The following is a 27,249-nucleotide window of genomic DNA, read 5'->3' on the forward strand; positions in this document are numbered from 1 at the left end:
TGGGATTCTGGCAGGGTTTCACCAGCACTTCTGGTACCCAAGGTGCCATATGCAGGCATCAGCACCTTCTACCTATATATATATATATATATATATATATATATACACACACATAAACCCATAATATTGATATATCTATATCTATCTATCCATCTATCTATCTGTATAATATAGCTATAGATTTATATATATGCACACATACACACACACATTACAATACTCATTGCAGTTCTACTCATATTTACGTGTTTCCACTTACTTTGTACAGACTCTTTTTTTTTAATGAAAGAAAATTACAGGAGGCATTGTAAAACATGAAGTCACTGAGCCCTACCCCAAATTAACAATGAAAGACACGTGTTTTGATAGATGCAATAAATCTTATTGACTTTATTACACATTGTATTTTAGGATCACTTTACATTCCTAGACAAAAGAGATGATACAAATAAATATAAGCTGTAAAACTATGGACAGAACTATGGACAGGTTCTTTTTCTACAGATCACCTAAGAGAAGGCGGAGGTGGGTGTATCTCCAAGGAGCTGAGAGTTGCCATCGACAGCTGTGCCCACAGAAGGATCCTGGGTCACCTCTTCAAAAAGAAAGGGGGCTGGAGAAGGCAGTAAGCACCCGGATCCCAGAGAGTCAATCCTCCACTGCACAGTGCAGCAGGCAGCACCAGCATTCTCATTTCATTTCCATCTCTGTAGCTAATTATGGCTTTTGCAGGTTCTCTTTTCCAGTCTGCGTTTGAACGCAGCAGGAACAGACCCCCAGGAATTCCACGGAACTTTTTAGAGACTGGTGCACGTTGCCCGGCACAGACAGGGGAGAGGACAGGTCCAGGTACACAGGTGGCTCACTGGAACTCCAGCGCTGCTGCTCAGCGAGGGCAGACTGGCACACCCCAGCTGAGCCAGCGCTGCCTGCTCTGATCTGTATAAGGCACCGGCGCAGCCCCAGGTGCTCTGGCAGAGGTATGTGTTTTACAAGATTCAAGCAGCATGCAAATATTTTTAAAAAGGCGCTAGACCTAAGTTAAGGATTTAAGAAAGTGCTTTAATTCCTATGCTTCAGTGTCTGGTGGCGCTTGCTCCCACCAACTCCTGCTCCATGCCACTTTTTTTTTTAAAAAAAAGATCCCATTATACAGATCAGAGCAATTATGTTGAGTGTTAAACATTCCTATGAAGAAAAGGTGATGGTGCAAGGCTGTCCCAGGGCCTCTTCCAGGAGTCCAGCTGGATTTCCTGCCTTCGGTTAACCAGCAGGAAGCCCAGATGGTTCAGATAACACCAAAGAAGGGCAAACTCGGCAGGAATGTTTCTTAAAAGCTTCAACCCAGAGCTCAGTATGTTTTGTACAGCTTAAGACAATGTATCTTAACATCAGTGCCACTGAGCATCTGGTGAGGGTTTAGTCCTTTGGAATGAGAATCCAAAGGCTTCTGTAACAGGCCGAGATTGCCCATGAATACACTGACCAAATCTCCACCAAGCCCCAATTTACATACAATGACTAAATATGCAGATTTATTCTTTCCCACTCTACTGAGTTTCTTTCACCTTGCTAATGAATTTCTACAGAGTTAAAAGCAGAGCCTTTCTGACACTGGCTCATCAACATGAAAACAGGTTTGCACTGCAGAGCTCCATGGTACCAGCCCTGCCACGAAGGCAGTTTCCAGCATATGAGTTTAATATAGAATAGAATTCCCGATGGGATAGTAGCAACTGAGGAAAAGTGTGCACATGTGCAGACACAGATGTGTCTGTGTATGCATTATTCACATAAAACATGTGTACATAGGTATGTACATACACGTGGTTATATATTGTGCTGCTGTTTCAGGGTTTTAAACCTCCCCCCCCATTTGATTTCAATTCTCTGAGCACTTGAACCATACAATCATCTTTTGAAATGTCCTAGTACAGAAGATTATGTGCTGGAGAGAAAGAAGGAAGAGAGGGAAGAGAAGGTGATGTTATATTATGCAACAAAAGCCATGAAAAGGCTCTCTAGATATAAACAGAGCTATGTGAAAATGAAGATTATGCTGGGTTTCCACGTTCAGGTTGAAAGAAAGTGGTCATGTGCCTGCTCTCTCAGTTATAAGCAAATCCCTCCTTCCTCCACCAAAACTATTATATCTGTGTATGTGTGCATATGTGTGTATACATATATTAACCCTGTGGCCCAGGAAAGCAGTCTGTGGAATGCAGCAGCCAAGCTGGTGTTTAGGGGCCCACCTGGCTCACCTGGGCACCGTGCCTGCAGGATGCACAGGTGAGCTGTGCTGAGCACTCAGTTCCTCCTGCTCAGGGGGTCAGCAGAAAGGAGTTCTCCAGCCTGGATGAAGTCACTCCGTGGACACTTAACGAGCACAAGGCAGAGTCCACGCATCAGAGCATGTCTACAACCAGGCAGGTCCTCACACACTCACACCTGTCAGTCTGGAGGGAGTCATCAGTGAGGGAAAACAGGTAAAAATGTTCACAGGATGACAGCCAAGAGCAACCAGAAAAAGTAACATCCCAAGTCTCAATATACAGTGAACTAAAACTTACAAATGAGCTGTGGGACACTAGACAGGGACACCTTACTCTGTCCTTAGCGTGGAGTTCCACCTCCCTCTACCCTGCTACACGAGCCTGCTTGAGTCACAGGGCAGCTTTGCAATGAGCCTGTCAAAAGCAGGAGTTCTCCCTCCCTTGTTTTCAAAGTAAAACCCCTGGAATTGGCACCAGCTTTCATCACCAGCCTCAGTTAGGTCGGGTTCACTCCCAGCAGGCTCTGAGTGGGCTGGGAGGTGCAGAGAGAAAGCTGCTTAACATGGAACAGGTGAGGCACAAGAGGCACTGAATGTTAAACCTCCTTAGACACCAAGGGAAGGGACCAAACTCCCGGGAGTGCACTCAAAGGCAGCTCCAAGTTCCAGTGCTCTGCCCAGCTGAGAGACTGAGCCTGGCAGGGAGAGCTCTGAGCTAGTGCTACGTTTTTCATCAACAGTGGGAGGCATGAGAAAATGGCCATAAGCCATTAAAGATGTCACATGGACACTGGTTTTAAATGCCAGGGGTAAAGATGGAGGCAAGAGAGAGGAGGAAAGCTGTGGAGCTGACATGGCATGCAGAGGTGTTCCTTAACAAGGTGGTTCCTGTTGGTAGGGGTGAGGTCTGTAGGTCAGCTTAGAGGAGCTCTCACTTATACCTGTAAACACAGAAAGGACTTCAGATTCTACTGCTTCCTTTCTAGAGACCATAGAGTTGTTTCTGAGACCCTTTTCTGTCCTACAGCCCCGTGGGGTGGCACAGCTGTGTGGTGGTGAGATGCCATCCTGCCTGCTCAGACCAAAGCCCGAAGCCCAGGTGGTGATGCCAGTCTCTCCGGCAGGAAGAACCATGCACCTTGTCGAGTTTGAACAGATCCTCTGCTTTTTAGCCTCTTTTGGCTCTCACTGTGGAGCTGCAGAGTGGTGGTCCTGTTGAGATGACTTTCAACTCTGTCTTCTTAGTGCCCAAGAGCCAGAAAGCGCCGTGCAGCAGAAGGGCTGGTGCAGGAGGAGGACGGTGATGCCGTGAGGTGATTCCCATGCTTCCCATTGCTCCTAACACACTGTAACGTACCTCATGCATTTTTGATTTCCTAACTAAAATCCATTTCCCACAGAGGCCAAGTGCTGAATTGCAAGCACGGATCTTCCCGTGGCTCAGTGCCCCTGCGCTGGCCCGAGTCAGTTAAACAGCAACAAGGCCATCTCCAGGGAAAGGGGCTGGAGGCTGGCCAGGAGCTCTCTCTGCAGGTTTGTCCTTGTCTCTGCTCCCAGAAGGTAAAGGCTGTTCCCTCCCTGGAGAGGAGTTGCTGGTTTTATTTTGGAACCAGCCCTCGTGACTGTGGGTAGAGCTGAGAAGTGGGGGTGCCTGATCCTGATGCGGATCCCACCGATTTCCTTCCAGTTTTCGGTCTGAAGAAGCAAAAATTAAAATAGAAATAAGAAAACTTCTAACAATGTCACCTGTTACTTTCCAAAATTAATCTGCAAAAAGCTGGTTTTTTTTAACTGGAGTTATTCTCTAATAAACAGTTTCAGCTTTTTCCTCTGTCCTATGTCCTACACCCTAAAGAAGGTTGTGGCGAGGTGGGGGTTGGCTTCTCCCAAGTAGAAAGTGACAGGCCAAGGTGTAAGAGCCTCAAGTTCTACAAAGGGAGGTTGAGGCTGGACATTAGGAAAAATTTCTTCACTGCGAGAGTGCTTGAGCCATGGCACAGGCTGCTCAGGGCAGGGCTGGATTCTCCATCCCCACAGTGTTCAAAAAATGAGGAGATGTGGCACTTCAAGATAAGCTTTAGTAGCATGGTGGGGATTCAGCTGGAGGTTGGACTCAAATCTTAAAAGTCTTTTCCAACCTTAATGACTCTATGTTCCTTTTTTTCTCTGCTTTACTATGAGGCTCAGCTTCAGTTCACTGATGAGAAATGCTGACCCACAGCTACTGTTCTTGCACCTCTCCTGTGGGCCAGTCTGCTCAGGGAAACTCCGACTCACCTGGGTTTTGATTTTTTATTTGAAGAGCTCTCAAAGGTTGAGGCATCCACTTGAATCTCATCTTCGTCCTGCAGAGCTGCTTCCAGAGCTGCCTGGACCTTGGGAGCGATGGCTGGACCCTCATAGTTCCTGGTTGTCCGGCTGGGCACGTCCATTTCCAGTAACACAATGTTCTCTGCCTGAGATGGGAAAAGCAGAATCAAAGTCTCCATGTTTTCACACAAACTGTTACTCTGCCCATCAGAAACTTAATTTGAAGTACTCTATAAATGTATGCCAGGCACTACAAATTTACATCTGAAGGAAGAACACACCATCCTCTCTGGAATTCACATTCCCCTGATCACAGGGTTAAGAGGCAAAGGTTCAACCACATCTGGGCTTACCCTGTACCGAGCTGCTGTGTGATTCATCATGGATGTCCTGGCGTGTTGGCTCAGGGGCCTTTTGTACCCCACAGCAGATACTGGTCTTTTCATCATCTGCTGGTTACTAGAGAAAAACAGACTCTTACTAGAGAAAAACAGACTCGGGCTGTTATACCCTCAAACCAAAATCTCCTCTTGGAGTTTATGAGCTACAACTTCTCTTGGAGTTTATGAGCTACAACATCTGCAAATTCCATGCAGAAATCTGTTTCAACACGGCAGAAACCACCCAGGCTGCGTTTGTAGGAGCAGGAAAGAAATATGATAGGAATGCACTGCTATTCTAAGGGTGAATGCACTATTATATGTATTTTACATGTAATTATTGGGTTTGCCTTTTAGAAAAATCATAGTTTCTCTCAAGAATTCTCTTAATTGTACATTTGTATTTTATAGCACCTATTAAGAGGAATAAATTGATTTATTTTATTTTATTTTATTTTATTTTATTTTATTTTATTTTATTTTATTTTATTATGCATCAAGAAGCTGTGAACTCTACAGGGTCAGTTTAAATCCCCAATTCAATCCCTCTTTTGTTCTTGACAGCTAGAGGGTTTCCTGTGACCTGTAATTCCATCCCAAGAGCAGAAGTACACTCACTCCAGACGGGTTATGGGATGTAGTTTCCAGTTGTCTTCCTCTTCATCAAGGAATGATCTGTTCATGATCTTATTCTTTTCTTCCAAGGGAATAAAGTTTTCAATAATCAGGTGCCTACATGCAACCACAAAAATGAGAAATAGACAAGAAACATAATTAGCAATGACTTTCCTCATTGCTCCTCTCCCTCTGATGTAATACAACCCTGGAAAAGGAGGAATGGTTTAGTTTTCTCGAGGTTAAATCTTATTCCACAAGTCCCTCCACTCCCTGCCCCAAGAAACCCTCTCTGTTACAGTTAATAGCTTACTTAAGTGATGGGGCTTACTTTAGCTTTAGCTCCCTGGTGAGCTCATTCTGGGTCTGTTCCATTTCCTGGCGCCCCTTGATGTGCTCTTCTTGGAGATCGTGGATCTCTGCCTTCACAGCTTGCAGCTTGGAAAATAACTGGAGCACACAACAAGAGCCAAAATCCATCACTTGCCAAAGCTCCTCTCACTTTCACACACAAGTTGATTTTATTCCCAGCCTGGTAGACAGGGAATCATTTTCTTTTTACCTTTTTGAGTTTTTTGGTCTTTATGTCCACCTCTTGCTGAAGAGAACTGTAGGTCTCCTTCAGCTCTAGTGTTTCCTCATCCTGACTCTCCATCTGTTGCTGGATTTCTCGCTCCCGACGTTTCTGAAGAATGTGAAAATATGGCATGAAAGACCTCAATTACCTTGTCACCTCCAGCTGACACACATGAAACCAATGCTCAGGATGGGTTTTCCTTCTCTGCCTTCCAGTTTTCATATCTCTTGCCACAGAAATACCAGAAACGCCTTATTTGTCCTTATTTTGCTATTAAAATCAGGTAGTGTGAACAAGGCTCAAGCTTCAATTAAAGGAATCAAATGTCACTTTTAGAATTTTTTTCTTTCCTTTTTATCAGTTTGTACTGGTTATTATGTTTAAGAATCACCAACAGAATTTGCATAACAGAAAATAAACTCTTAGCACAGAATAAAGACCCCTCCCTAAAGGCTGAACTCATACTCTTAGAGGTCTTACAAATATTTTTTCACTTACAAACAGCTCTAATCAAGACAGGAGGTAAATTTTTACCATGAAGAGCTAGAAGAAAACTTTCATAAACCTTCTTTACATATTTCAAATAATGACAAATATGACACATGCCCTTCCATCTTCTTTTCAATAAATGATTGCCATTAAACCAATTCTAGGGTTAACCCTGGGAAAACTTTCTGGTAATTTCCCTGACACAATGTTTTACAAAAGTTCAGCAGCAAGGCTTTTTATACAAAATAACAAATCTCCTTCCTTGTACCTGTTCTGCAATTTCCTGTCGTTTCTGTTCCAGGATTTTCTGCTGTTCATTTGTGTGATCCACAATATTTTTCCCTCCCACCAGAAGCTTGCTTTCCATTGTCTGAAAAGAAAAACCAGGGTCAGAAGTTTCTCTCAGTGACTACAGAGGGTAACCTTCTCTCCTATGGATACAACTTCTTCAGGGGAGCTCTCTTATTTAACCTTCTCTTTCAAGGCAGCAGCTACAGGAATCACTATTTTTAAAAATTCCTATAAAACTGTGGGATTAATGCAACAGTAACTTGTTTAGAATAAGGCACCACCGCAACGTGTGGGAAAGCTGGAGAACCAAAATGTGTGCTCCCTGTAAATAACTTGTTAATGATCTGTGACAGAAGGAAACATCTTTAGTGCCACAGCTTTTGAAAAGATGCATTGTCTTTTACTGTGCCAATTGCTTAAGATCAGCACGTAAGAACAGTGAAACTAATGAATATTGAAATATGTGATTAGTGGTGGAAATTTCAACTTCTGGCTAGAAATGGTTTATTTTAAAATCTTCCAACCTTAACACAAATCACTATCCTGGAAACTTTCTGTGAAATATCTTTCCAAATTGGGAAACCCTTTATTTTCCCCACAGCCTAAGGAAATTGCTTTCAAAGGGTATGACCAGGAAGAATTCTACCTTGATTTTAGCACTCAGCATCTCTGTTGCTTCTTTCTCTCGCTTCAGGTCCTCCATTTTCTTCTCCTTCTCTTTCAGCAGCCTCATCTTTTCTTCTGCTACCAAGCTGTGATCCTCGACTATAGCTTTCTTCTCAATCTCCAGCTTTTCTTGTTGCTCCCTCCAATAGTCATCTTTGTCATCTCCTTCATCCTCACCCTCTTCAGTGTCCTCCTCCTCTTCCCCACCCTCCCTCCTCCTTTCCCTCCTCTTTCTTTTGCCAATAGACCGTTTTTCCAACTGTGCCTTGAGTCGAGCAATCTCTTCCTGGAATTCCCGCAGCAGAGCCTCCTTAGGATCCTCGTTCACCTGTGGCTTGTTCTTGATGTTTTTGGCACGGTTGGCATATCTCAGCGTGGTCAGGGTCTCCTCTACATTGTAAGAGGCAGGGCCTATATTGGCCACCATCACAGTTTTGGCGTTGCCACCTAGTGAGTCCTGAAGCAGCCTGGTCAGCTTGGAGTCCCGGTAGGGTATGTGCGTGCTTTTGCCGTCTACCAGGGCAGAGATAACGTTGCCCAAAGCTGAGAGGGACAGATTGATTTTAGTGGCTTCCTTCAGCCTTTCCCCCTGCGCTCCAGTCTTCGCTTGCCGCTCGCTGCCCGCCAGGTCGACCAGGTTGAGCTTCCCCACACGGATGTGGTTCTCTCCATCCAGCCCCAGCTCGCTGCACTCGATTGTGATCTGGAAGATGGCGTGAGATCGAGAGCTGTGCTCGTTCATGTTGGTGGCACCAACAGAGCGGTTCTGGTTTCCCAAATTCATGATGTGCTCTATCTCTTTGACGCTTTTCGTAACAATGGTGGTCAGATCCTTAACAAAAACCCCTGTGTCTGGTCTCTCCTTCAACTCCAGCCGCTTGGACTGATCCTTTGATAACAAGTCTCTGATTTCTTCTTGGTATATTTCCAAATAAGACGCTCTAACTAAGTATTGCTGATTTTGAGATCTAGAGATGTGGGTGAAGATGTGCTCGAATGAATTGGGGATGACCCCTCTCTTTTCAGGATCACCACGCACCCCTTCCATCGTGTACGTTTTCCCTGTCCCAGTCTGCCCATAGGCAAAGATTGTCCCATTAAACCCTTGCAGAACAGAGTCCACGAGAGGTCTGAAAGTCTCATCGTAGAGTTCGACCTGTTTGGAATTCCAGTCATACACAGCATCAAAGGTGAACGTCTTAGGCAGCTCATGAGACGATCCCCGTGGATTCTTCACTGAGACCTGCCCTAACTTGACATCCACATTGACAACCTTTTCATAGGAAGCAGTTTGCTCTTTGCTGTTCATGGGCCGGCAGCGCACGACCACCCGCACGGACTCGGAGCTCTTTGACTTGGACATGACGGCGGGGCTGTGCCTGCTGTGATCCTGCTGCTGGATGATCCCGTGCTACACACCTGAAACAAAAACAAAGCAGCAATGTCTGAAGGCAGTTTTCTGCAGGGGACAGCTTTTCACAAAGCCAAAGACTTGCCTCATCAATTTGAGCAGCATTTTGTGTTCATGAAGTTGCAAGGGATTTTGAAGCACTGAAATAATGTACAACATGAAAACCCTGTAAAGGTTTGAACTGAGACGGAATTATTTTACCAAAGGCTGTGCATCAAATGGTATCACTTTTACAAGCTCTGCTGCAAAAATTCATCATCAGGTCACATCTTAACAGCTGGTAAAGATACTTTTCTTGACCCTTAAAAATGATAATAAATCTTTTAAAACTATTTATGAAAATAATAATTTGCCAATAATTTTATTTGCAGTCAGGCCTTTTGTTTTTAAATCTCCCATTTTGAAAATCTAGGACAGCTTTGCTCTCTCTGGAGCACAAGTCTGCTATTATCTTTTCTTTTAGCAATATACTTTTATCAGGATTCCCCACAAAAGCCCGCCCTGCTCAGCTACACTGACCTACTGACATCACTCCAGCTCTGGTGTTCCAGCTGCATTAGGTCTACAGGACTCACCATCGACCCAAACTCATGTTGCATAAACCCAGATCACAGATCCAACTCGTTCATGACTCTGGGTAGAGAGGGAGCACACTCTGGTGCATCCTCCAGTCATCAGCAAGATGAGCTGCCATCGAAAATGGAGCAAAAAGCCTGTGTTCCTAAAAGGCTAAAGCAGTCACTGCTAAAGCCTCACACAGCAGATGTCAATGGCACAACTTTGGGAATGCCATGCAATTTCTAACAACCCTTTTTATTTCCAAAATATCTTCCAAGAAGAGCCCTGAGGTCCCTCTGCCAACTAGAACTAAGTGTAAAACTAATACACACAGGGAAGCCCCGGCAGTGCTGGCACAGGTTCAGGTGTGGCCTCCTTGGAGTGTGTTCACTGCTCCCTTCCCAGCCGGATCAGCAGGAAACAGGGATTTTTGTCTAATTGTTTTTCACTTGATAATTGCATGTCTCAGGAGAGCTTCTCCAACAAGGTGGCAGAGAACTGCAGGGCCAGAGCTATTAGATGGAAAAGGAAGCACAATTCCAGCCCAATCTACAGACAGTTAGAGTGGCAAAAAATAAAAGAGAAGTAACAGAAAAACATGGTTAAGAATTGTACAGAAACCTCAATATGGCCTTAGGAATTTCCTCGGGTCTGTGGGGGGGAAACTCTTTGCTTCTCACTCTTCCCATAAAAGCATTCAACTGGACACTCATGCAGAATTCACTCCACACCCTGCACAGTGAGTTCAAACTGTTACAGGAATTTTGGGTAGCTACTGAATAAAAACCATTTCCCTCCTAATTGACAGCTCCAGATAAAAGTGACCTTCTTGTCTGACCCACAGCAAATTCTGGAGCACAAACACAGAAAGAATAAGTGAAACGAGGACAAATCTTGGCAGAATCACAAAGAAAACTCTCCCTCTGTTCATCCTGAGGAGTTGTATACATTAACACACGCTTCCCCTTCCACAGCTCTGAGAGACATTCCAGTAATTCAAGTTCACAAGAGACACTTTTCTGACAAGGTCACATGACAATCACTGTGTCACGTATCTGCATGTTCACACTGGCAAATACTCAAATTAGGCACAAGTTCTGACAAGGAGAGCATGGATTTATTTTATATGTTGAATATCTAAAACACTATTCTGATGAGAAGTGCCGCTTTTGTAAGCAACTATGACAAATTTTAAATGATCAGTGTTAAATTAGTCTTGCCAGAGGTACTCCTTGAACAAAAAGTATGGTGCACATTTGCTGCTCCTCTGCGTGTACCTCCTCACCATCAGCTTTTGACACCTGTCCCCACTTCACTTGCAAGTCTCTTTTCATAGTCACAAACAACTGATTTTACCCCTGATGTGGGCTATTTTCATAACAACCCATCCTGAATCATCTCCAATTATTTTAGCCACTGCAGTGAAGTTTACTGGAAGCATAACAAATTATGGTTCTTCTCAGATTTATCCAAGTGTGTAACTGGAAAATAAAACCAATTAGCTGGCAGTGTTTGTATTCCCCAGAAACTCCTGGGCAATGTTTGAACTGCCAGAGTGGCTGGGCATGAATGGCCAGAAAGCTGGGAATGCTGCTGTGCCATCCACTCTGCTCCATCAAAGATGGGAATTCTTTCATGAAATTAGTTCAGCCTAAAGTGACCTGGGCCAGGTCCCTGCAAGTCAAGGTCAAGGTCAAGGTTGAGATGGATCCACTTGCAAATGTGCCCCTGGTGACCAAGAGGGGAGGATGGGCAGAAATTGAAGCATTTTTGTTTATTTCAGTCAACACAATATTATGCCTGAAAAAAACCGAGCAATGCCACAACCTGAATACAAGCTGGGGCAACAACTTCTCCTCAGAAACTTGCAGGATTGGGAGGTGCTGTCTTGGCCAGCTGTGCCCCAGGCATTGTGCTCACCCCAGCCACCTGTCCTGACAGGTGACATCCTGAAAGCTGCTCTGCCTCCTGCCTTAAACATCTCTGAAAGATTTTCTTGGAGCTGCCCAAACCCTTCCCTTGCATCTCTGCACATCCCGAGGTACCACTCAAAACATTCCATTGCTTCTCGCCATTCAAATCTTCCAAATATTTGTGGTTTCATAATGTCACGGTTGAATTGTGTCCTTCCCTCTGTCCCAAGCCAAACCACCCTCGGTGCTGCTGTTTTCCCTCTCGCCTCCCTGCCAAAGCTCCGCAGGCCGGGCAGGACATCCCGGTGCTGCCGCTGGAGCCGGGCCGGCGGTGCCACCCGCGAGCCCTGATTTCACTCGGCGTCCGGGGTCACCTGTGGTCACCTGTCACCGCTGTCGCCTCAGCACGGCATCCCACGGGCGCTCCCTCCCCCGGCGAGCCGGGACCGCGGATTCCCCCGAGCATCACCCGCCGCCCTCGCGGCTGCGACACCGGGCGCTGCGGGGAACGGGGCCCGGGGGCAGCGGGGAGCGCCCGGGGAGAGGGGGAAGCACCGCGGGGGAGAAGCACCGGGAGCGGCGGACACCCACCCGAACGGGGCCACCCGCCGGCGGCATCGCCCCCGCAGCCCGGCCGCGGGCGGCTCCCGCTCCTCCCGCGCCCGCCGTCCCGGCCGTGCCCGCGGCCGGCACCGGGGACACCGGGGGCACCGGGCCGGCAGCGGCCCGCGGTGTGCCGGCCCGGGGGGTGTTGGGGATGCTCGGGGCGGGGTGCGGGCGCGCTGCGGGGCCGGGCCGGACTCACCTGCGCCGTCACCATGGAGCCGCTCGGGCGCTCCTCCCGCGGGCCCGGAAGCGGCGCGGCCGCTCCGCCCGCCCGTGACGCGCTTCCCCGGCAACGCCGCGCCCGCCCCGCGCCGCCGCTCCCGCCCGCCGCCGGGACAAAGGGCCCCGCCACCCGCACGCCGCCGGGACAAAGGGCCCCGCCACCCGCACCCCGCTCGCCGCCAAAGCCGAAAATGCCGGGTTTTGCCCCAGCCGGGCGGGTCTCTGCCGCACCCCAGGCTGGGGCTTTTTAAATCTCCCAAAGCTCGGGAGTATTTCCAAGGAGAAAATGATCGCCGTAAAGAAGGCACTGAAGAGTTCAAGCCCCTTAATCAGAGCCTTCTGCAGCGCAGGCTGCAGCTCTGGTACCAGAGACTCCTGCAATGGAGGAAGGAATGCTGCTGCACGACGAGTGAATACAAAATCAAGTTTTTATTAGTACAAAAAATACCATATTTAAAAAAAAAAAGAAATACCCCACCCCAACATTTTGTTTTAATAGTTTGTCTTCCCAACAGTGTGGGGAAAGGCTTCCCCTGCTCCACAGCAAGGCATGGCAACCCCAAGGGCATCACCCAAGATCAGTAAACTGTATGACACAAGGAGGTTCAGTCTTCAAAAGCCCAGCTTCCAAAGGCCCTAAAATGGATGATTTTCCCCCAAATCCCATGATTTTTGAAGCCAGCCCTGAGGAAACAAGAGATGAGTTTTTGCCACCCTGACACCTGGGGGACGTCCTCATGTTGCCTGCTTTTGCTCACTCTTCTGAGCCCTTCAAAGCTCAGAAACATTTCCAGGAGGAAAAGACCACCACAAAAAGAGACATTTGGAGTTAACCACTCATAACAGCCTGGCCTGGACTGCAGCAGTGCACTGGAGGCAGCAGCTCTGGTACCACAGACTCACCAAGAGGCATTTTGGAAAAATGAACTGTTCTGTACTCAGTCTTAGGACCAGAAAATGAAGTCACAGAAGCACCAAAAGGCATCGGTCAAGTTGAGTCTCACCATGTTGGGATTATCAGCGTTACCAGCATCAAACCACACCAGGCCAAACACAGGGGTTTGGGCTGTTGCTTCCTCATAAATGAATAATTTTCCAGAGTTACCTCCCCTGGGAACTGCCCCAAACAAGAGTAATGCTCTCAGAGGGGTTATCTTATAAAGTACAAAACCAAAACAATACCATAGACCCAGGTGTGACATACCTAACCCCACTACAGCTATTTTAATAACCTTGGCTCAAAGTTTCTCTTCTACCACAGACCTCACTGACATCAACAGCTACAAACCTATGAGCCCTCAGTCTCCAGGATCTCCTCCCTTGTCCCTGCACACACCTTGCCCCAGGCTGATGCGGAGGCTGAACAGGCAGCTGCCATGTCACACCATGTCCCACTGCACTCTTCCAGCACCACCAAAGAGATCCAGGGCCCCATAGCACGGGGTATGGAATCTCTCTGGACAGGAGAAGGGACACTGAGGCACTGTGGTGACACAGGTCTGGTAAGACAACTGTGGTCCTTGATAAACCCCAGAGCTTCTGCAGTCCTGAGCTTCACCTTGCATGCCCTTTCCAGGGAACCTGATATGTCTGACAGAAGTTTTACACTCAAAGAGAACCAATTATGGTCAGTTTTGGTCATAGAGCTTCAGAACATCTCCAGGTGAGAGTTAAAAATTAACAGAAAAAGAGAAGAGGAGGAAATCTTAGCAGCTGCTTCATCATGATTGCTGGTGAATCCCAAGTAGTGAGAATGGAGAACTATAAAAGCTACATCTTAAAAAACTATACATAGTTTATAGTTTCCTATAAACCACATGATTTAAATTTCTATCTGAGCTCACACTGCAAACACAGGAGAGATCAGACAGAACTGGAAGGGACTGTGAGGAGCTTTGGAGGGCAGGAGCTGTCCCACAGCCCAGCAATGACTGCCCACAGGGAATGCTGCAGCACAAGGACCCAGCTCAGAGCCCTGGAACCAGAGCCTCCTCCTCCTCTGGTCAGAACTCATCCCGCAGCCTCGGTGGGTGGTCCATGCCAAAAAACGAGGAGGGTTTCCCATGGATGTCACGTTCTCTTTTCACAAAGGCAGTGAAGGAAGAGACACAGTTCCCGATGAAGTGGTCGGACTGGCCAAGGATGTACAGATCAATCTGAGGCACTTCTGGCTGCAGGCTGACAACCTTGAGCTGCAGAAAAATGAGGAGAGCAGATGAATCCAGACAGCTATTATCACAATCCAATGTCTTGGCATAGTATTAGAAATGGAATACACAACAGCGAGAGAGTGAGTTTTGTCTTTCTCTGCCCTATAACTCATTTATGATTAGATCAATGTCAGAGCATTTCTGAAAATCACTTAGGTTTATTTAATTTAAACCCTTTTCATGGAAATATTTACTACCATGCCAGACAATACTCTTCAATCTCCTGGAAAAAAAAAGAATTTTACAGGATAATTTTTATTGCTATGAGCCAAATTCACTTTGAGATGCCAATATTTGGCTGTGAATAACCTATTCCACAACTGCCTGTCTGCTACCCACGACAACCTCGGGCCAGAAGCCAAGGAAGGTTTTTATCCAAGCACTCCTGCCAGAAGAGGTTTCTGGAAGACTCACCTTTTCCTGGAAGAACTGCTGTATTTCTGTTGTGTAGGGCTCGGAATCAGTAGCAATATAAACAGATTTCGCTTCAATCTTTGCCACCCAGAGCTTGAGAGCCCGTTTGATCTCTCGGAGGTCTGGCAGGCACATGTCCATGGTGAGGGGCGCCGCGGCACTGCGGTCGTAGCCCACACACTGCGGTGAAGCCATGAAGTGCGGCCCGGCCGTCCCGTCCTTTAACATGTTGCAGGCATTTTGCTATTGGAACAGGAAAAGACAATCACAGAATCATCAAAGCTGAATATCTCTGAAATTATCAACTCCAAACTTTGAACAGATACCCCATGCCCACTAAACCTTATTAGAAAACGCCACCTCTGCTGTTGTTCTGGACACTTCCAGGAATGGCAATTCCACCATGCCCCTGGGCAGGCTGGGCCAGTGCTCAATCACTCGTTCAGTGAAGAATTTTTCCCTAATATTCAACCTGAACCTTCCCTGGTGCAACCTGAGGCCATTTCCCTTTGTCCTGTCGCTGGGAGGAGAGGCTGAACCCCACCTCACCACAACCTTTTTTCGTTTTTTTTTCATTCCACATTCAAGTGAGAAAACACCACCAAGTCCCCCACCTCTGCCTGTCTGAAAGAACCCCAGCAGCACTGCTAGCACACAGGGAGCTCCGGGATGCCAGCAGGGATCAGGAGGCTGTCCCAGCAGGGCTCCTTTCTGAGCAGCTTTTTCCACAGCCCTTTGTGCCGTACCCAGTCGGAGCCGATCCGCAGGTGAATCCCGACGTAGGGCCGCAGCAGCAGGGACTGGATGTAGGCTTCCCCCTTCTTCACCATCGCATCCGACCACTCCATGTACTTCTGCAGGGGCCGGTGCTCCTCCAGGACAGGAAACTGGGCTGGAGCTCCAGGTAAGGCAAGAACGGGGTGCTCAGAGGCTGGAAACCTACAGAAAAGCAAACCCAGCAGTCTGAAAGGTGACCTAACCTGCACGAAGGTTGCTGTGAAGGTTAGAGCAGGAACCAGGAATATCCCAAAATATGCAGCATTTTTTGCTCCACATTGAGGTAATTTTAGCTGGTTTGCCATCTGAACTGAAGAAATCCCAGGGGCTGTATTTTACCTCAGACATTTTATCTAACAGACAATAAGAGAAGAACCTCAAACATGCAGTGAGGAGCTACCAAGCAATGGGATGTTAAATTTTCACCCCAGACTAGACCAATTCTGTCACCCAAACTTACTGATAACCACTAAAGTCACTCATGGTTCTGAAAACACATGGTAAGCAGCAAAATACAGCTCATAATCCCCAAGTGAGAACCAAATTCTTTTTGACAATTAATTACATATTTAATAAATACTTGACAAATTAAATATTCCTGGCTCAGAAGTCAATCAGCCTAACAGAGTTCATACCTAAAATAATGCCCGCAGGAAGTCAGCAAATATTTAATGGAAAAAGCATTAATATTTTAAACTATATTACTAACTAACCACTTCAATCTCTCTGCCAAAATGTAAAGTCACAATACACAGTCACAGCTGCTCTCATGAGTGACTCTAAACGCCCACAGTGACCTGCCAGCACTCTTGCATCTTCTTGCTACCTTTGGATCCAATGGTCCTTGTATGCAGGACTGAAGGAAATTCCCTTGAAGAGCTCAGACTTATCAAAATCCACTTGGAACTGATCCCAGAAGGGACCAAACGGATTTCCATCCTGCAAAGAAAAGTGTTCATTCAGTGCACACACAGAGCCTGAAAGGTGGATCTAGCAAGATCCTGAGGTGCAAAGCAGGAGCCTGTTCCAGGATGAAAGCAGCTGGAATTCAACAGCCTGTTTGACACAACAGCTCCACAGGAAGGAGACAGCGAAATACATTAAGGGAAGTTCACCGAGAAGGTTGCAAAGGTTGTGTTCAAGAACAAGGACACCGCAGCTCCCAAACTTGTAGATAAGAGAGGTTGCTTTAACACCAGCTGGGAAACAGAGAGCAGGAGATAAGCTACAGTCTCAATTAAATCTGAGGTGAAAAAATCTACTCGCACAGACCTATCCCCATCCCCAAGCACTTGTAGACAAAGAAAACTCACGATGGCACAGCATGCCATTCCACAAGAGGTGACAGCAGTGTCTCACAGACCAATTTGCGGCGGCCAACTCCTAAATTTGCGAATCAATGGCGACCCGAACGAGTCGGTCGTAGCCTTCGGAAGTGAGCCGTGCCCCGGGGCCGAGGAGGAGCTCACCTTCATGGGACACGTGCCTCTGTCCGCGCTGCGCTGGGCAGCAGCCTCGAAGCAGTACGCCACTCTGCTGCCGGGCGGCCAGTGCCGGGGCGCCAGGCGCTCCATGAACTGCTCCAGGCTGATCACGCGGTGGTACCGCCGCAGCGGCTCCAGCCTGAAGTGCTCCGAGTAGGGGACGTGCAGCTGCGGGGGAGCAGAGCCGTGAGCCGGGGCTCCCCGTGCCCGGGGCCCGCAGCCCAGCCCCGGGGAGCTCCCAGCCCCGCCCGCCGCTCCCTCCCGAGGGGCTCACGTTGGTGTAGGGCGGGCGGTGGTGCCGGTACTCGATCCAGGGCGGCACGGCCAGGGTCCGGTTGAGGGCGCGGGCGAAGGCCAGGGCTCCCAGGAAGTGCTCGGCTTGGTTACCGAAGCGGCCTGCGAGACACGGGGCTCAGGCGGGGACCGCGCCGGGCACGGAGCGGGCACGGAGCGGGGGATGCAGCGGGGCACGGAGCGGGGAATGGACCGGGGGGTGCAGCGGGGCACGGAGCGGGGGATGGACCGGGGGATGCAGCGGGGAACGGACCGGGGGATGCCGCGGTGAATGGACCGGGGGATGCCGCCGGGCACGGAGCAGGGGATGCAGCGGGGAACGGACCGGGGGATGCCGCGGTGAATGGACCGGGGGATGCCGCCGGGCACGGAGCGGGGGAGGCAGCGGGGAACGGAGCGGGGGAGGCAGCGGGGAACGGACCGGGGGATGCAGCGGGGCGCAGACCGCGCTGGGGAATGAACCGGGGTCTGCAGCACCGGGGTCTGCAGCACCGGGGTCTGCAGCGGGAACCGCACCGGGGGATGCACCCGGGAGATGCACAGGGGGCCTACACCGGGAGAGCCTCACCCATGCAGGGACAGTAGAGCAGATACCCGGCCTCGTCCCAGGCGGGTGCCGCGTCGTCTCCCGCCGCCATGGCCGGGAGGAGCAGGAGGAGGACGAGGAGCGGCGGGGCGGGCGGCACGGCCATGGCGGCTCGGCGGCGGCCAGAGCCCGGCGCCACCATCCCGGCATGCCCCGCGGCGCGCCGCTCTGGCGGCCGCCACCGAGCCGTGACGTCACTCCCACAAGGCCCCGCGCAATGGCGCCGCCGGGGCCGGGAGCGGAGCCGCGCTTGGCGGGGCCCGGGGGAACGGGGTGAGCGCGGGGGGGCGAGGGAGGGGGGCGGCACCGCAGCGAGGGGCGGTGGCACGGCCGTACCCTCCCCTCGGTGGCGGGGTCCCCTCAGGGGACAGGGGGGCGTGTGAGGAGGAGGAGGAGGAGGATGCGGGGCGGAGGGGGGGGCGTAGGCCGGGCCCGCCTCCCTCCCCTCAGGGCTGCGGGGCGGGGGTGGGATGTGTGATCCCGCTCCACCGGGGCCGCATTATCCACGGAGCGCTCCCGGGGTGGGGGTCTCCCGGTTGGCTTCCGAGGCAAACGGCGGAGCTGCCGGAGGGAGGAGCGAGTCGCCCCTCGCGGCCACCCCCCGGCACCTCCGCCGTTTGCACGGCGGCTGCAACAACACCTCTGAATTCCCTAAAATTCCAGTGTGATCCTTGATGCACCTTCCCGTTAAAAACATCAAAGCTCAAACTCTTGTCTTCTTCCAGGTAGCTTTGAAACTGGCCCAGATGGCTAGGCTTTTTCGGAGGGAAAGGAGCAGTGCCCCGGTGAAAGTGGTGGAGACTCTCGGGACACCTGCACAGCTCTGGAGCAAGAGGTAGAGAACACTCATCTTTTCTGGGAGCAAGAGGTAGAGAACACTCATCTTTTCTGGGACTTATTTCATAGAGAGGTGAAATAGTCATGCTTTTAGCACCCAGGAAGACAGATTGCTCTGAGCCACAGGCCTCCTGCACCCTGAGGGGTCAGAGCAGCTGTCACATCACGCTGGTTTGTCCCAAAGTGGCACCTCAGCAGTTCTGGTCCTTTATTGTTCTGCTCTGACCACGTAGGTTTAGCCTGCACAAAACCAAGTTTTGTTCTTAACAGGCATTCCCAAAGCTCACAGTGATATATATTTTCTTGGAGTCATCCTGTTTCCCAGCGTTTTCCTCCCTGAGGGAACCATCCATGGTATTTGGGGTGACGGTGCAGTCACAGGAATTGTCATTTCAGCTCTTCATAACGTTCCTTGAGCACTTTCTTGGGGGTTGGTTTGTTCCCTCGCAGTTGCACATCCTGCCCACAACTCGCACTCATGTTGATGTGCAGCAGGAAGTTCCTCCTCTGAAGCAATCATGGAGTGAGGGTTTGATGCTATTTTAAGCAGAGTTTCTCAGGCAGCCAAATTGAGTGAAAGAGGTTGGTTTTATTTCAGCTGACCGTTTACCAGTCGAGCTGGCAGTAGGACCCTGTAAAAACCAACACCCAACTCAAGAACGACCTTCTGAGAGAGATTCTTGTAGAACCTCACCAACGTGCGAGCCAGAAGAGCTTAGAGGAGGTGTATTTTGTTGAACAGGAAACAGTTTGAGCTTCCATTATTAATGGATGAGAGTGTCAAAGAAAAAAAGAGTTAAAAATTGCTCATTACAGTAGAAAACTTGCTGATCCAGAGAGGCAGAATCTGCCTCACAATCGAAAAGTGAAAATACAATGAGTAATCCCACCCTAAAGAGGAGCAGCATCCGTTGCCTTCCAGAAAGAGGTGTGATGTTGACCATAATTGAGAGTTTTTTTCCTCAGCCCTGCTCAGCCACATCTGGGGGGTTAGGATTGATTTGCTCTGGAGATGGTTTTGCCCAGTGCACCAGGTTGGTAGCAAAAAGGATGGGAAAAGAAAATACAGGAGAGCTCTGAGAATCTCTGAGTGTAGGCAGAGACCAAGAGCAAGAGAATATAAAAAAATGGGATGAGAAGTGATCTGCAAAACACGCAGGGAAAGGTATTAAGAGCTACAAATAGACACCTTTTATGATATTTCAGCAGAAAATACATCCTACACGTAACACTGGCTCTTAATAGTGGCAAAAAAATGGAATTCAGAAAAAGTTTTATCATTTTATTCAGGTAACAGGTTAAGGGGAAAGAGACAGAAAAGTATTATCGATTGGAGGTCCCCATGAGTGGGAGCACACATCTTCACGTGTTCACTGTGTGCACAGGTGAAGGTGGCAGCGATTAACACCAGCCTTCTGTGATTTCAGATGAAGAAGTTTTGCTATTAAAGCAGTTTGGTCACAGGGGGCTCCAACAGAAAACTGCACCGGGACAACATCACAGCGAGACGCCCACAGGCTCGAGTTCTGCTTGACATGGCCATGTTCTACTAGACCTGCCATGACGGCATTTTTTCCCAGTGTTCCCAACTGGATTCAAGATGCAAAGCAGGAGGAGGAAGAGGCAGGCTGGAAATTAGTCCCCAGACCAAGAGGTGAAGAAACCGAAAGTCAGGGAAAATGCCAGTGTGAACTATCGGAGCCCTCCTTCCCTCACGTGGACAAGCTGAGAACTCACACTCTTTCCCACTCGGAGCAGAGACCCTACAACTGCCCCCAGCTGCACTGTGGCAAGGCCTTTGCCTCCAAGTACAAGCTCTATAGGTAGGTATCTGCAAGTGCCTCTGCCCAGCAGAGCCAGGAGAGAGGGAAAACCCCCTCCCTCGTGTGTCTTTGCTTGAATTTCTGAGAAGCTGGAGGAGGGGAAATGCCCTTTTACCTTGCAAAGCAGTTGAGTCCCAGACATTACCATACTTGGCATCTCTTTAGGTGCCTTCCAGAGAACTTCAGCTATCCTGAGCTCAAGCTGTTTTATGTTTCACTGAGGAGGAAACAGAAACAGAAAGTGAAGTTCACAGATGAGAAACAAAATGAAAAGCAAGAATAGCGTTTGCATTCATAAATCCTGCTTCTAACCACAGGGATAATTCCATGGCAGCTGCTGCTCCAGTATGGAGGAGTTCCCATTTATGCAGTGAAGTACAACACAAAATAGTTAAACGGTGATGGTTGAGAGCTTGACACCAAGTGAACCACAGTGGGGGAGAGTGTGAGATACCAAGGTGAAATCAGACCCCAGTGGCTGTCAGCAGACTTGGGCACAGCCTGACCCTCCTGATGAAGTGAAGTCTTCTCACCTAGTGTCACAAACTAGGGAGGTTTTCTTTGGCAGCCTCAGCAGAGAGCAGGAGCTGAGGAGAGACAGCTGCTGGGACAGGCTGTAGGTTTTGCCTGCAGCGTTGTGCTCCTGTGCTCCTTGTTTACTGCAGGTGAAATGCCATCTGGGATTTTTGTGGCGTAAAGTGTAGGACACAAGGAAAATTTTAGAAAACTAGCTTGTGTTCCCTCAGGGGCTGGATGTTAGTCTGACCTCTCCTGCTTCTCTCCCCAAAGGCATATGGCCACGCACTCTGCTCAGAAGCCCCACCAGTGCATGTACTGCGAGAAGATGTTCCACCGGAAGGATCACCTGCGGAACCACCTGCAGACCCACGATCCCAACAAGGAGGCCCTGCACTGTCCCGAGTGCGGCAAGAACTACAACACCAAGCTGGGCTTCAGGCGGCACCTGGCCATGCACGCGGCCGCCAGCGGTGACCTCAGCTGCAAGGTGTGCCTCCAGACCTTTGAGAGCACCCAGGTCCTGCTGGAGCACCTCAAAGCTCATTCCAGGCGGGCTTCTGGCGGGGCCAAGGAGAAGAAGCATCCGTGCGACCACTGCGATCGGCGCTTCTACACCCGCAAGGACGTGCGCAGACACCTGGTGGTGCACACGGGGCGCAAAGACTTCCTGTGCCAGTACTGCGCTCAGAGGTTCGGGAGGAAAGACCACCTGACCAGGCACATGAAGAAAAGCCACTCCCAGGAACTGCTGAAGATTAAGACGGAGCCGGTGGACATGTTGGGTCTGCTCAGCTGCAGCTCCTCTGTGGCAGTGAAGGAAGAGCTGAGTCCTGTCCTGTGTATGGCATCCAGAGACATGATGGGTGGTAAGAGCTTCCCTGGCATGCTGCCCGTGGGCATGTACAGCACGCATCTCCAAACCATGCCAAGCTCAGGGATGCCCCATTCTTTGGTTCCTAATTCTCTTCCAATGGGAATGAGCTATCCTCTGGAGTCTTCTTCTCCCATCTCCTCCCCACCGCAACCTCCTCCAAAGTATCAGCTTGGATCTACCTCATATTTGCCTGAGAAACTACCCAAAGTAGAGGTGGACAGCTTTTTGTCAGACTTCCCTGGCAGTCTGTCTCTCTCATCTGGTGATCCTCAGTCCTCTTCGCCTCAGCCACCCGCCCTGGATGAGGCTTTGCTTTCCAAGAGCCCTGCTAACCTCTCAGAGGCTCTCTGTGCTGCTAACATGGACTTCTCTCATCTTCTTGGCTTCCTTCCCCTAAATCTTCCTCCTTGCAATCCACCTGTCTCATCGGGGGGATTGGTCATGGGCTACTCGCAGGGGGAGGCGCAGCCACTGCTCACCACTTTGCAACATCAACCTCAAGAGTCTCCCGGAGCCGGGGCCTCGCTGAACTTTGGGCCCCTTCATTCGTTGCCCCCCGTCTTCACCTCCAGCTTGAGCACAACCACGCTGCCACGGTTCCACCAGGCATTCCAATAAGCTGGAAGTAGCACTGGAGAACAGATCTTTCAGTCACCCTTTTGTGGAGAGCCTTAAAAACGCACAACTCTTCCTTCCTCGGGGGTGTGAAAGCTCTGGCAGAGCTGGGTCAGACAGGAGGTTTCTGATCTCGGAGGGAGCACTTGTAGACTGGAACCCGTGCAAGTCCCAGTCCTGTACAGCAGAAAGATTTCAGCTGATAGACTGGATATATTTTATCTAATTTTTAATCTGTGAATCAGGAGCCGCGCTTAGCACTGACCTTCCCTGAGAATGCTGGAGCTGTATTCCTCTCTGGGAAGGGACTGTCCCTCAGAAGGAGTTGAGACTCTTTCATCCTGGGCTAAACTTTTGAAGAGTCCAGCTTCCATTTCATGTTACCACACACTGCAACTCTGGCAAAGCAGCCAACACCTCCACACGGAGAAGAAGTCACGATACCACTCTGTATGAAGCCAATGGGGAAGAGGCTGTCCTTCCCTGCTACCTCTCATCCCATCACCCCACACAGCTTACTCCACATCAGTGTTAAGCAACAAGCCCGTTTACATAGTGAGTTCAACGTCGCCTCTTTGGAGCTGTTAGGATAAACTCGTTATGGTGAACATTGTTTACACAACACAAATCTCTTTCTGCCATTGCAAAAATAGGAGGCACCAGAATACACTGGGTTCATCTCTGGTGTAGCTAGAACACTGTTTACAAAACGAAGTCAGGTTGCACTGATTTCTCTTCACTTATCATGTTCTTCCCCCATGGGGAAATACACTGCTTTTGGACCACTTCAGCCTCTGCCCCCGTAGGCAGCAGCTTCCTGCCTTTTCTCGCTGGCTGTCCCGAGTGAAGGGGATGGAGCAGCTCTCACAGCTTAGCTTGGTGTGTGGTGTATGGATGGAGCCCTTTTAAATATCTCCCCCAGGCAAACAGATCTGGAAACCAAAGCACGTGAGAGAGCTCGGGACATCGAGCACTGACCTACCAGGCGTGGGTGAGAACAGGCTGCAGGCCCTGCTCCATAGCTTCCCTTGGGATGAGCAACAGAGTATGAGTTTCTGGGGTTTGGGGTTTTTTTTTAACCACTCATTGAGGTCAGCACCCTTTTTGGCTTATCCAGGAAGGAGTCTCAAAGGTATATGTTAACCTCAATGGTGATAACATCCAAGAATCAGGGAAAAAATGGTCCCAGCTTCATGTACACACTGTCAGTGTATTTGAAGCATTTCTCCCAACACCAATAGTTCTAACAAATGCTGAGGTTTGGGGCCTGCAGTCAACTTTTCACTTTGGATTTGGTTCCACTGGCCTTTTTTGTTCTCTCCTGCTCAAGCCTTGCCTGCTGAAGTTAAAGTCCTGCTTCCCTTGCTCCCTGCCCTACCTCTTCAACTCTTCCACGGGCTGTCTACCTACCAGGGCAGAAGGGTTATACTGGGAAGTGGCAGCCAGCTGCTGCTGTCACTTAGCACCTGTGTTGTCTCCTGCTCCTGTTTTCCTGGGCACTTAGACTGCAGATGGGGATGTATGGAGGTCACTCTGCACTGGTGCATGTTTATGACTATGGACAGGCAGATCTTCATACCTCAGCATGGAGGAACCATTGTAGGCCAATATGAACCAGGAAATCTGTCAATATTGTTCTCCATAAATCTAGGAAATGCAAAATCTACCTCTACTCTGTTATCTCAGCTCCTTGGGTGAAGCCAGATGCTGTCCTCCCTTGTCTCCCCAGAGCACATCCACCTCAGTTGATGCAGATTCCTTCCTGCTGAGCCATGATCCCACTGTGTGACATCAGCTGTGCCTCTTTTGGTCACAGGCTTGTCCCCCTTCCATTTTACTCCAGAATTTTATTTTTAATTTAGCTTAGTAATTCTTCCCAGAATGACTCTTTAGCAATCCATTGATTCTCCAGAACATAGATCGGTTGTTTTAGGTTAGCCAGCAATGCTGCAAATAAGACTTTTGTATCAAAATGTAATATAAGATTTATTTACCTCAGCAATATCCTGTGGCAATGATCTCCCCGAGTTGAATGCAGTACTTTTTCCTTTTCTCCACTGGAAAATGTTGCCTTTCCAAGTCCAACGAGTGCCTTCTTGTTCTCTAACCTAGCAAAGGTAAACAGGGCATTGCAGCCAGTCTGTTTACCAGCATTGAATACCTCAGGCCTGTCTTCTATTGCTTTGCTCTTTGCAAATTAAAGAGTTTCACACTGTTATCAATTATATGCAAGCCTTATCCCTGTCTTCAGTCGAGAGGATTATTATTTTTGAGAAATAAATGGTCAGAACTGATCACTCGCTGCCAGTGAGGATTATCAGATTTATGCAATGCCATCACACACCTTCTCCCACTGCAGAACATTCAGCTTTTTTGCTTCCTGCCTGCATTGTACTCTGAACAGATGTCATCACTGGAATTCCTTTAGCAGTGGTAGCTAAACTTAGAGCCAGGCATCTTTTTCCTACCAGTAGTCTGTCAAAGAATAAATGGAATTCATTTTGCTATGATTTGCACGTGTGATTTGCTTTCCACAGCTACTTCAATGGGCAGAACTGCAGTAACCTCTGCCAATGCAAGGAAAATCTAACCCAGCAAGGGCAGCGTGGTCAGAGACAGCATTGGAGCTGATTCCAGGTGTTTGCACAGGAAAATGGATTCAAAGTTCCTCTACCACAACAGCTTGTAATCTGAAGGTATTTTACCAGTCAGTCTAAAACTAACGAGAGTAATTCCATTTGAAATAGCAAATATGCAATTCACAGAACAAATTACAGTGAACAACTTTTACCTGTTTATAATACTTGGAGCATCCAAGCTTGCAGCACTTGGGAATCCCAGTCCCCTAGGACATATGTACCAAACTCTTAGGCAAGTCAGTGGAACTCAGCCAAGCTCCTGCTGATGCAGCTGGAGTAAGGGACAAGGGTAACTCTGGCATGCTGTGAGGGGGATTGCTGCAGCACAGCCTGCAGTCTGTTCTGTGGTGTATGTGCAGGGCTTCGTGGCAGCCACTCTGCTGCTTATGTGATATAAAAAAATCATCCCAGAAGGACTTTGGGTTTGGTTTTTGTTTTGGACCTCTTTTGGGGCTGCAGGTCCAGGACACAGTTGTGAGTCAGGCAGGCAGAGCCCAGGAAACCATTCCACTGTGATCCCTGTGTTCTGGCACACCTGGACCACAGAGATTGCACCAGAGCCCAAGGGCGGCAAGTACAGCACATAATTGTACAGGAGGGTTTAATTAAATAAAGGGGTATTTTAAACTGGCTGGCTTGGGCAGAGGTCCAAAGCAGCAGGAACAGTGCAGTCAGTAAGATAGAAACCCATAGACCTCCAGTTAGTAAAAGAAGAGGACATGAACTTGCCAGCCCTTATAAATCAGACCCTGGATTCTCAGAAAGCCAAGGACCTGATGTCTCCTAGAAATAAGAACTAACAAATAGCCAAGCCACTCCCTGGCAGCAGAGGGTTAACTCTTGCCCATCCTTCCAGGCTCAGATTGCCAGAACCCTGTGAAGGGCTGAAAATCTTTTTTCCCCCAGGATTACAGCTCACTCAAAATCCATTTGTAGGAAGGAACAACGTGTTATCTTGCATTTGCTTCCACTGAATTTCACGTGACAGAATACCCACACACCATGTTGTGACACACCCGGTTCTCTGTCTCACAACATTGCTGCTCTTTAGCCTCAGTGTTGAAAAATGGTGTCACTTCAACTGGAATCCTTTTTTCACCTCTGGTAGATTGATGATTTCAGTACTTTTGTTGAGCTCAGCTCTTTGTTCTTTAATTCCTTCCTTGCTGACAGGTGAACAGCAGCTGCTTGGAAGATTTCCTGCAGTTCACTGAAAAAATCCCCTTTTCCTTTCTCTACCATTGCACCACCTTTGCTCTCTGGACAGAACAACCCCACAGAGGCATTTTCTGCTGCCTGCAATTAAAATTTCCACAAATAAATCTTCAAAGATGTGCTTCCCATCACCCTGCCTTCTTGCTTATCCTCTAATCCCAGTTAGTCAGGCTGACTGAATTCTCCCTCAGGTGCCTATTTTTAGTTAATTGCCTGCCCAAGCCCTGGAGCTGTTCTGCCACTGAACAGTGACGTGGATGAATGGCTCGAACAGAACCACTTCAGGCTTCCATCCTCATCCAACATTTGTGTCTTTTCAATAACTTACTTCTGGTATTTTTCCCAGTTCCTAGAGATGAGAGCTGCCACCTGAAGCTCTGAATCCCCTCCTGGCTGACCCCTGTGCAATAGGAGAAGGTGGTTTGGTTTAGCCTGGTCTGCTGGATCTGGGAAGTCCAGATTCTTTTCACCCCAATCCCCAGCTCTGGCACCTCTCACCCTTTCCATGCCTGTTTACCATAACATGCCACAGCCGTACTGAGCCTCTCCTGGGAAGCAGCTGGAAGCTGCCAGGGAGATGCCATTACCACTGATCAGCTGCCTTACAGCTCCACTGTTCCTGTTCCCCACCACCTCTCAGGTTCTGCTGTCC

The 27,249-nt window shown here is 49.0% G+C and overlaps 3 protein-coding genes across 7 annotated transcripts; 1 reads left to right on the forward strand and 2 right to left on the reverse strand.

Moving 5' to 3' along the window:
• Positions 1–360: 360 nt before the first annotated feature.
• Positions 361–12,362, reverse strand: KIF3B (kinesin family member 3B). 2 transcript variants are annotated; one of them, XM_038159273.1, is made up of 9 exons: positions 12,288–12,362; positions 7,581–9,019; positions 6,912–7,013; positions 6,140–6,262; positions 5,909–6,027; positions 5,581–5,694; positions 4,936–5,041; positions 4,550–4,728; positions 361–3,967 (listed from the first exon to the last, which is right to left on the reverse strand). In XM_038159273.1, exons 2-9 carry the CDS (start codon positions 8,961–8,963, stop codon positions 3,871–3,873), a joined length of 2,223 nt encoding a protein of 740 aa, XP_038015201.1. In that variant the 5' UTR covers positions 8,964–9,019; positions 12,288–12,362; the 3' UTR covers positions 361–3,870. The 2 variants fall into 2 exon arrangements, with proteins under 2 accessions (XP_038015201.1, XP_038015202.1); XM_038159274.1 differs by lacking the exon at positions 12,288–12,362 and adding an exon at positions 9,902–10,218.
• A 358-nt stretch (positions 12,363–12,720) lies between these two features.
• On the reverse strand, positions 12,721–18,282 carry POFUT1 (protein O-fucosyltransferase 1). The gene is made up of 7 exons (XM_038159248.1): positions 18,058–18,282; positions 17,470–17,591; positions 17,181–17,363; positions 16,538–16,650; positions 15,681–15,873; positions 14,935–15,177; positions 12,721–14,502 (listed from the first exon to the last, which is right to left on the reverse strand). The coding sequence occupies exons 1-7, from the start codon at positions 18,215–18,217 to the stop codon at positions 14,314–14,316; spliced, it is 1,203 nt and encodes a 400-aa protein (XP_038015176.1). The 5' UTR covers positions 18,218–18,282; the 3' UTR covers positions 12,721–14,313.
• PLAGL2 (PLAG1 like zinc finger 2) lies at positions 18,236–27,249 on the forward strand. 4 transcript variants are annotated; one of them, XM_038159245.1, is made up of 4 exons: positions 18,236–18,348; positions 18,801–18,943; positions 20,340–20,735; positions 21,525–27,249. In XM_038159245.1, the coding sequence occupies exons 3-4, from the start codon at positions 20,473–20,475 to the stop codon at positions 22,744–22,746; spliced, it is 1,485 nt and encodes a 494-aa protein (XP_038015173.1). In that variant the 5' UTR covers positions 18,236–18,348; positions 18,801–18,943; positions 20,340–20,472; the 3' UTR covers positions 22,747–27,249. The 4 variants fall into 4 exon arrangements, with proteins under 4 accessions (XP_038015173.1, XP_038015171.1, XP_038015175.1 ...); XM_038159243.1 differs by having other exon boundaries at positions 18,801–18,910; XM_038159247.1 differs by having other exon boundaries at positions 18,293–18,348; positions 18,805–18,943.

The sequence above is a fragment of the Motacilla alba genome, chromosome 20 (genome assembly GCF_015832195.1).
Source record: "Motacilla alba alba isolate MOTALB_02 chromosome 20, Motacilla_alba_V1.0_pri, whole genome shotgun sequence".
NCBI classification, from domain to species: Eukaryota; Metazoa; Chordata; class Aves; order Passeriformes; family Motacillidae; genus Motacilla; species Motacilla alba.

Excerpts from the sequence above, each read along its gene's own strand:
- KIF3B (XM_038159273.1), bottom strand. The coding sequence starts at position 8,963 with ATGTCCAAGTCAAAGAGCTCCGAGTCCGTGCGGGTGGTCGTGCGCTGC. Across the intron at positions 6,263-6,911 it reads GACAGGAAATTGCAGAACAG|AAACGTCGGGAGCGAGAAAT; the intron begins GTACAAGGAAGG and ends CACATTCTTCAG. Across the intron at positions 6,028-6,139 it reads AGACCAAAAAACTCAAAAAG|TTATTTTCCAAGCTGCAAGC; the intron begins GTAAAAAGAAAA and ends TGTGTGCTCCAG.
- POFUT1 (XM_038159248.1), bottom strand. The coding sequence starts at position 18,217 with ATGGTGGCGCCGGGCTCTGGCCGCCGCCGAGCCGCCATGGCCGTGCCG. Across the intron at positions 17,364-17,469 it reads ACCGCCCGCCCTACACCAAC|CTGCACGTCCCCTACTCGGA; the intron begins GTGAGCCCCTCG and ends GCTCCCCCGCAG. Across the intron at positions 15,178-15,680 it reads TGCGGATCGGCTCCGACTGG|CAAAATGCCTGCAACATGTT; the intron begins GTACGGCACAAA and ends CTGTTCCAATAG.
- PLAGL2 (XM_038159245.1), top strand. The coding sequence starts at position 20,473 with ATGACGGCATTTTTTCCCAGTGTTCCCAACTGGATTCAAGATGCAAAG. Across the intron at positions 20,736-21,524 it reads TCCAAGTACAAGCTCTATAG|GCATATGGCCACGCACTCTG; the intron begins GTAGGTATCTGC and ends CTCTCCCCAAAG.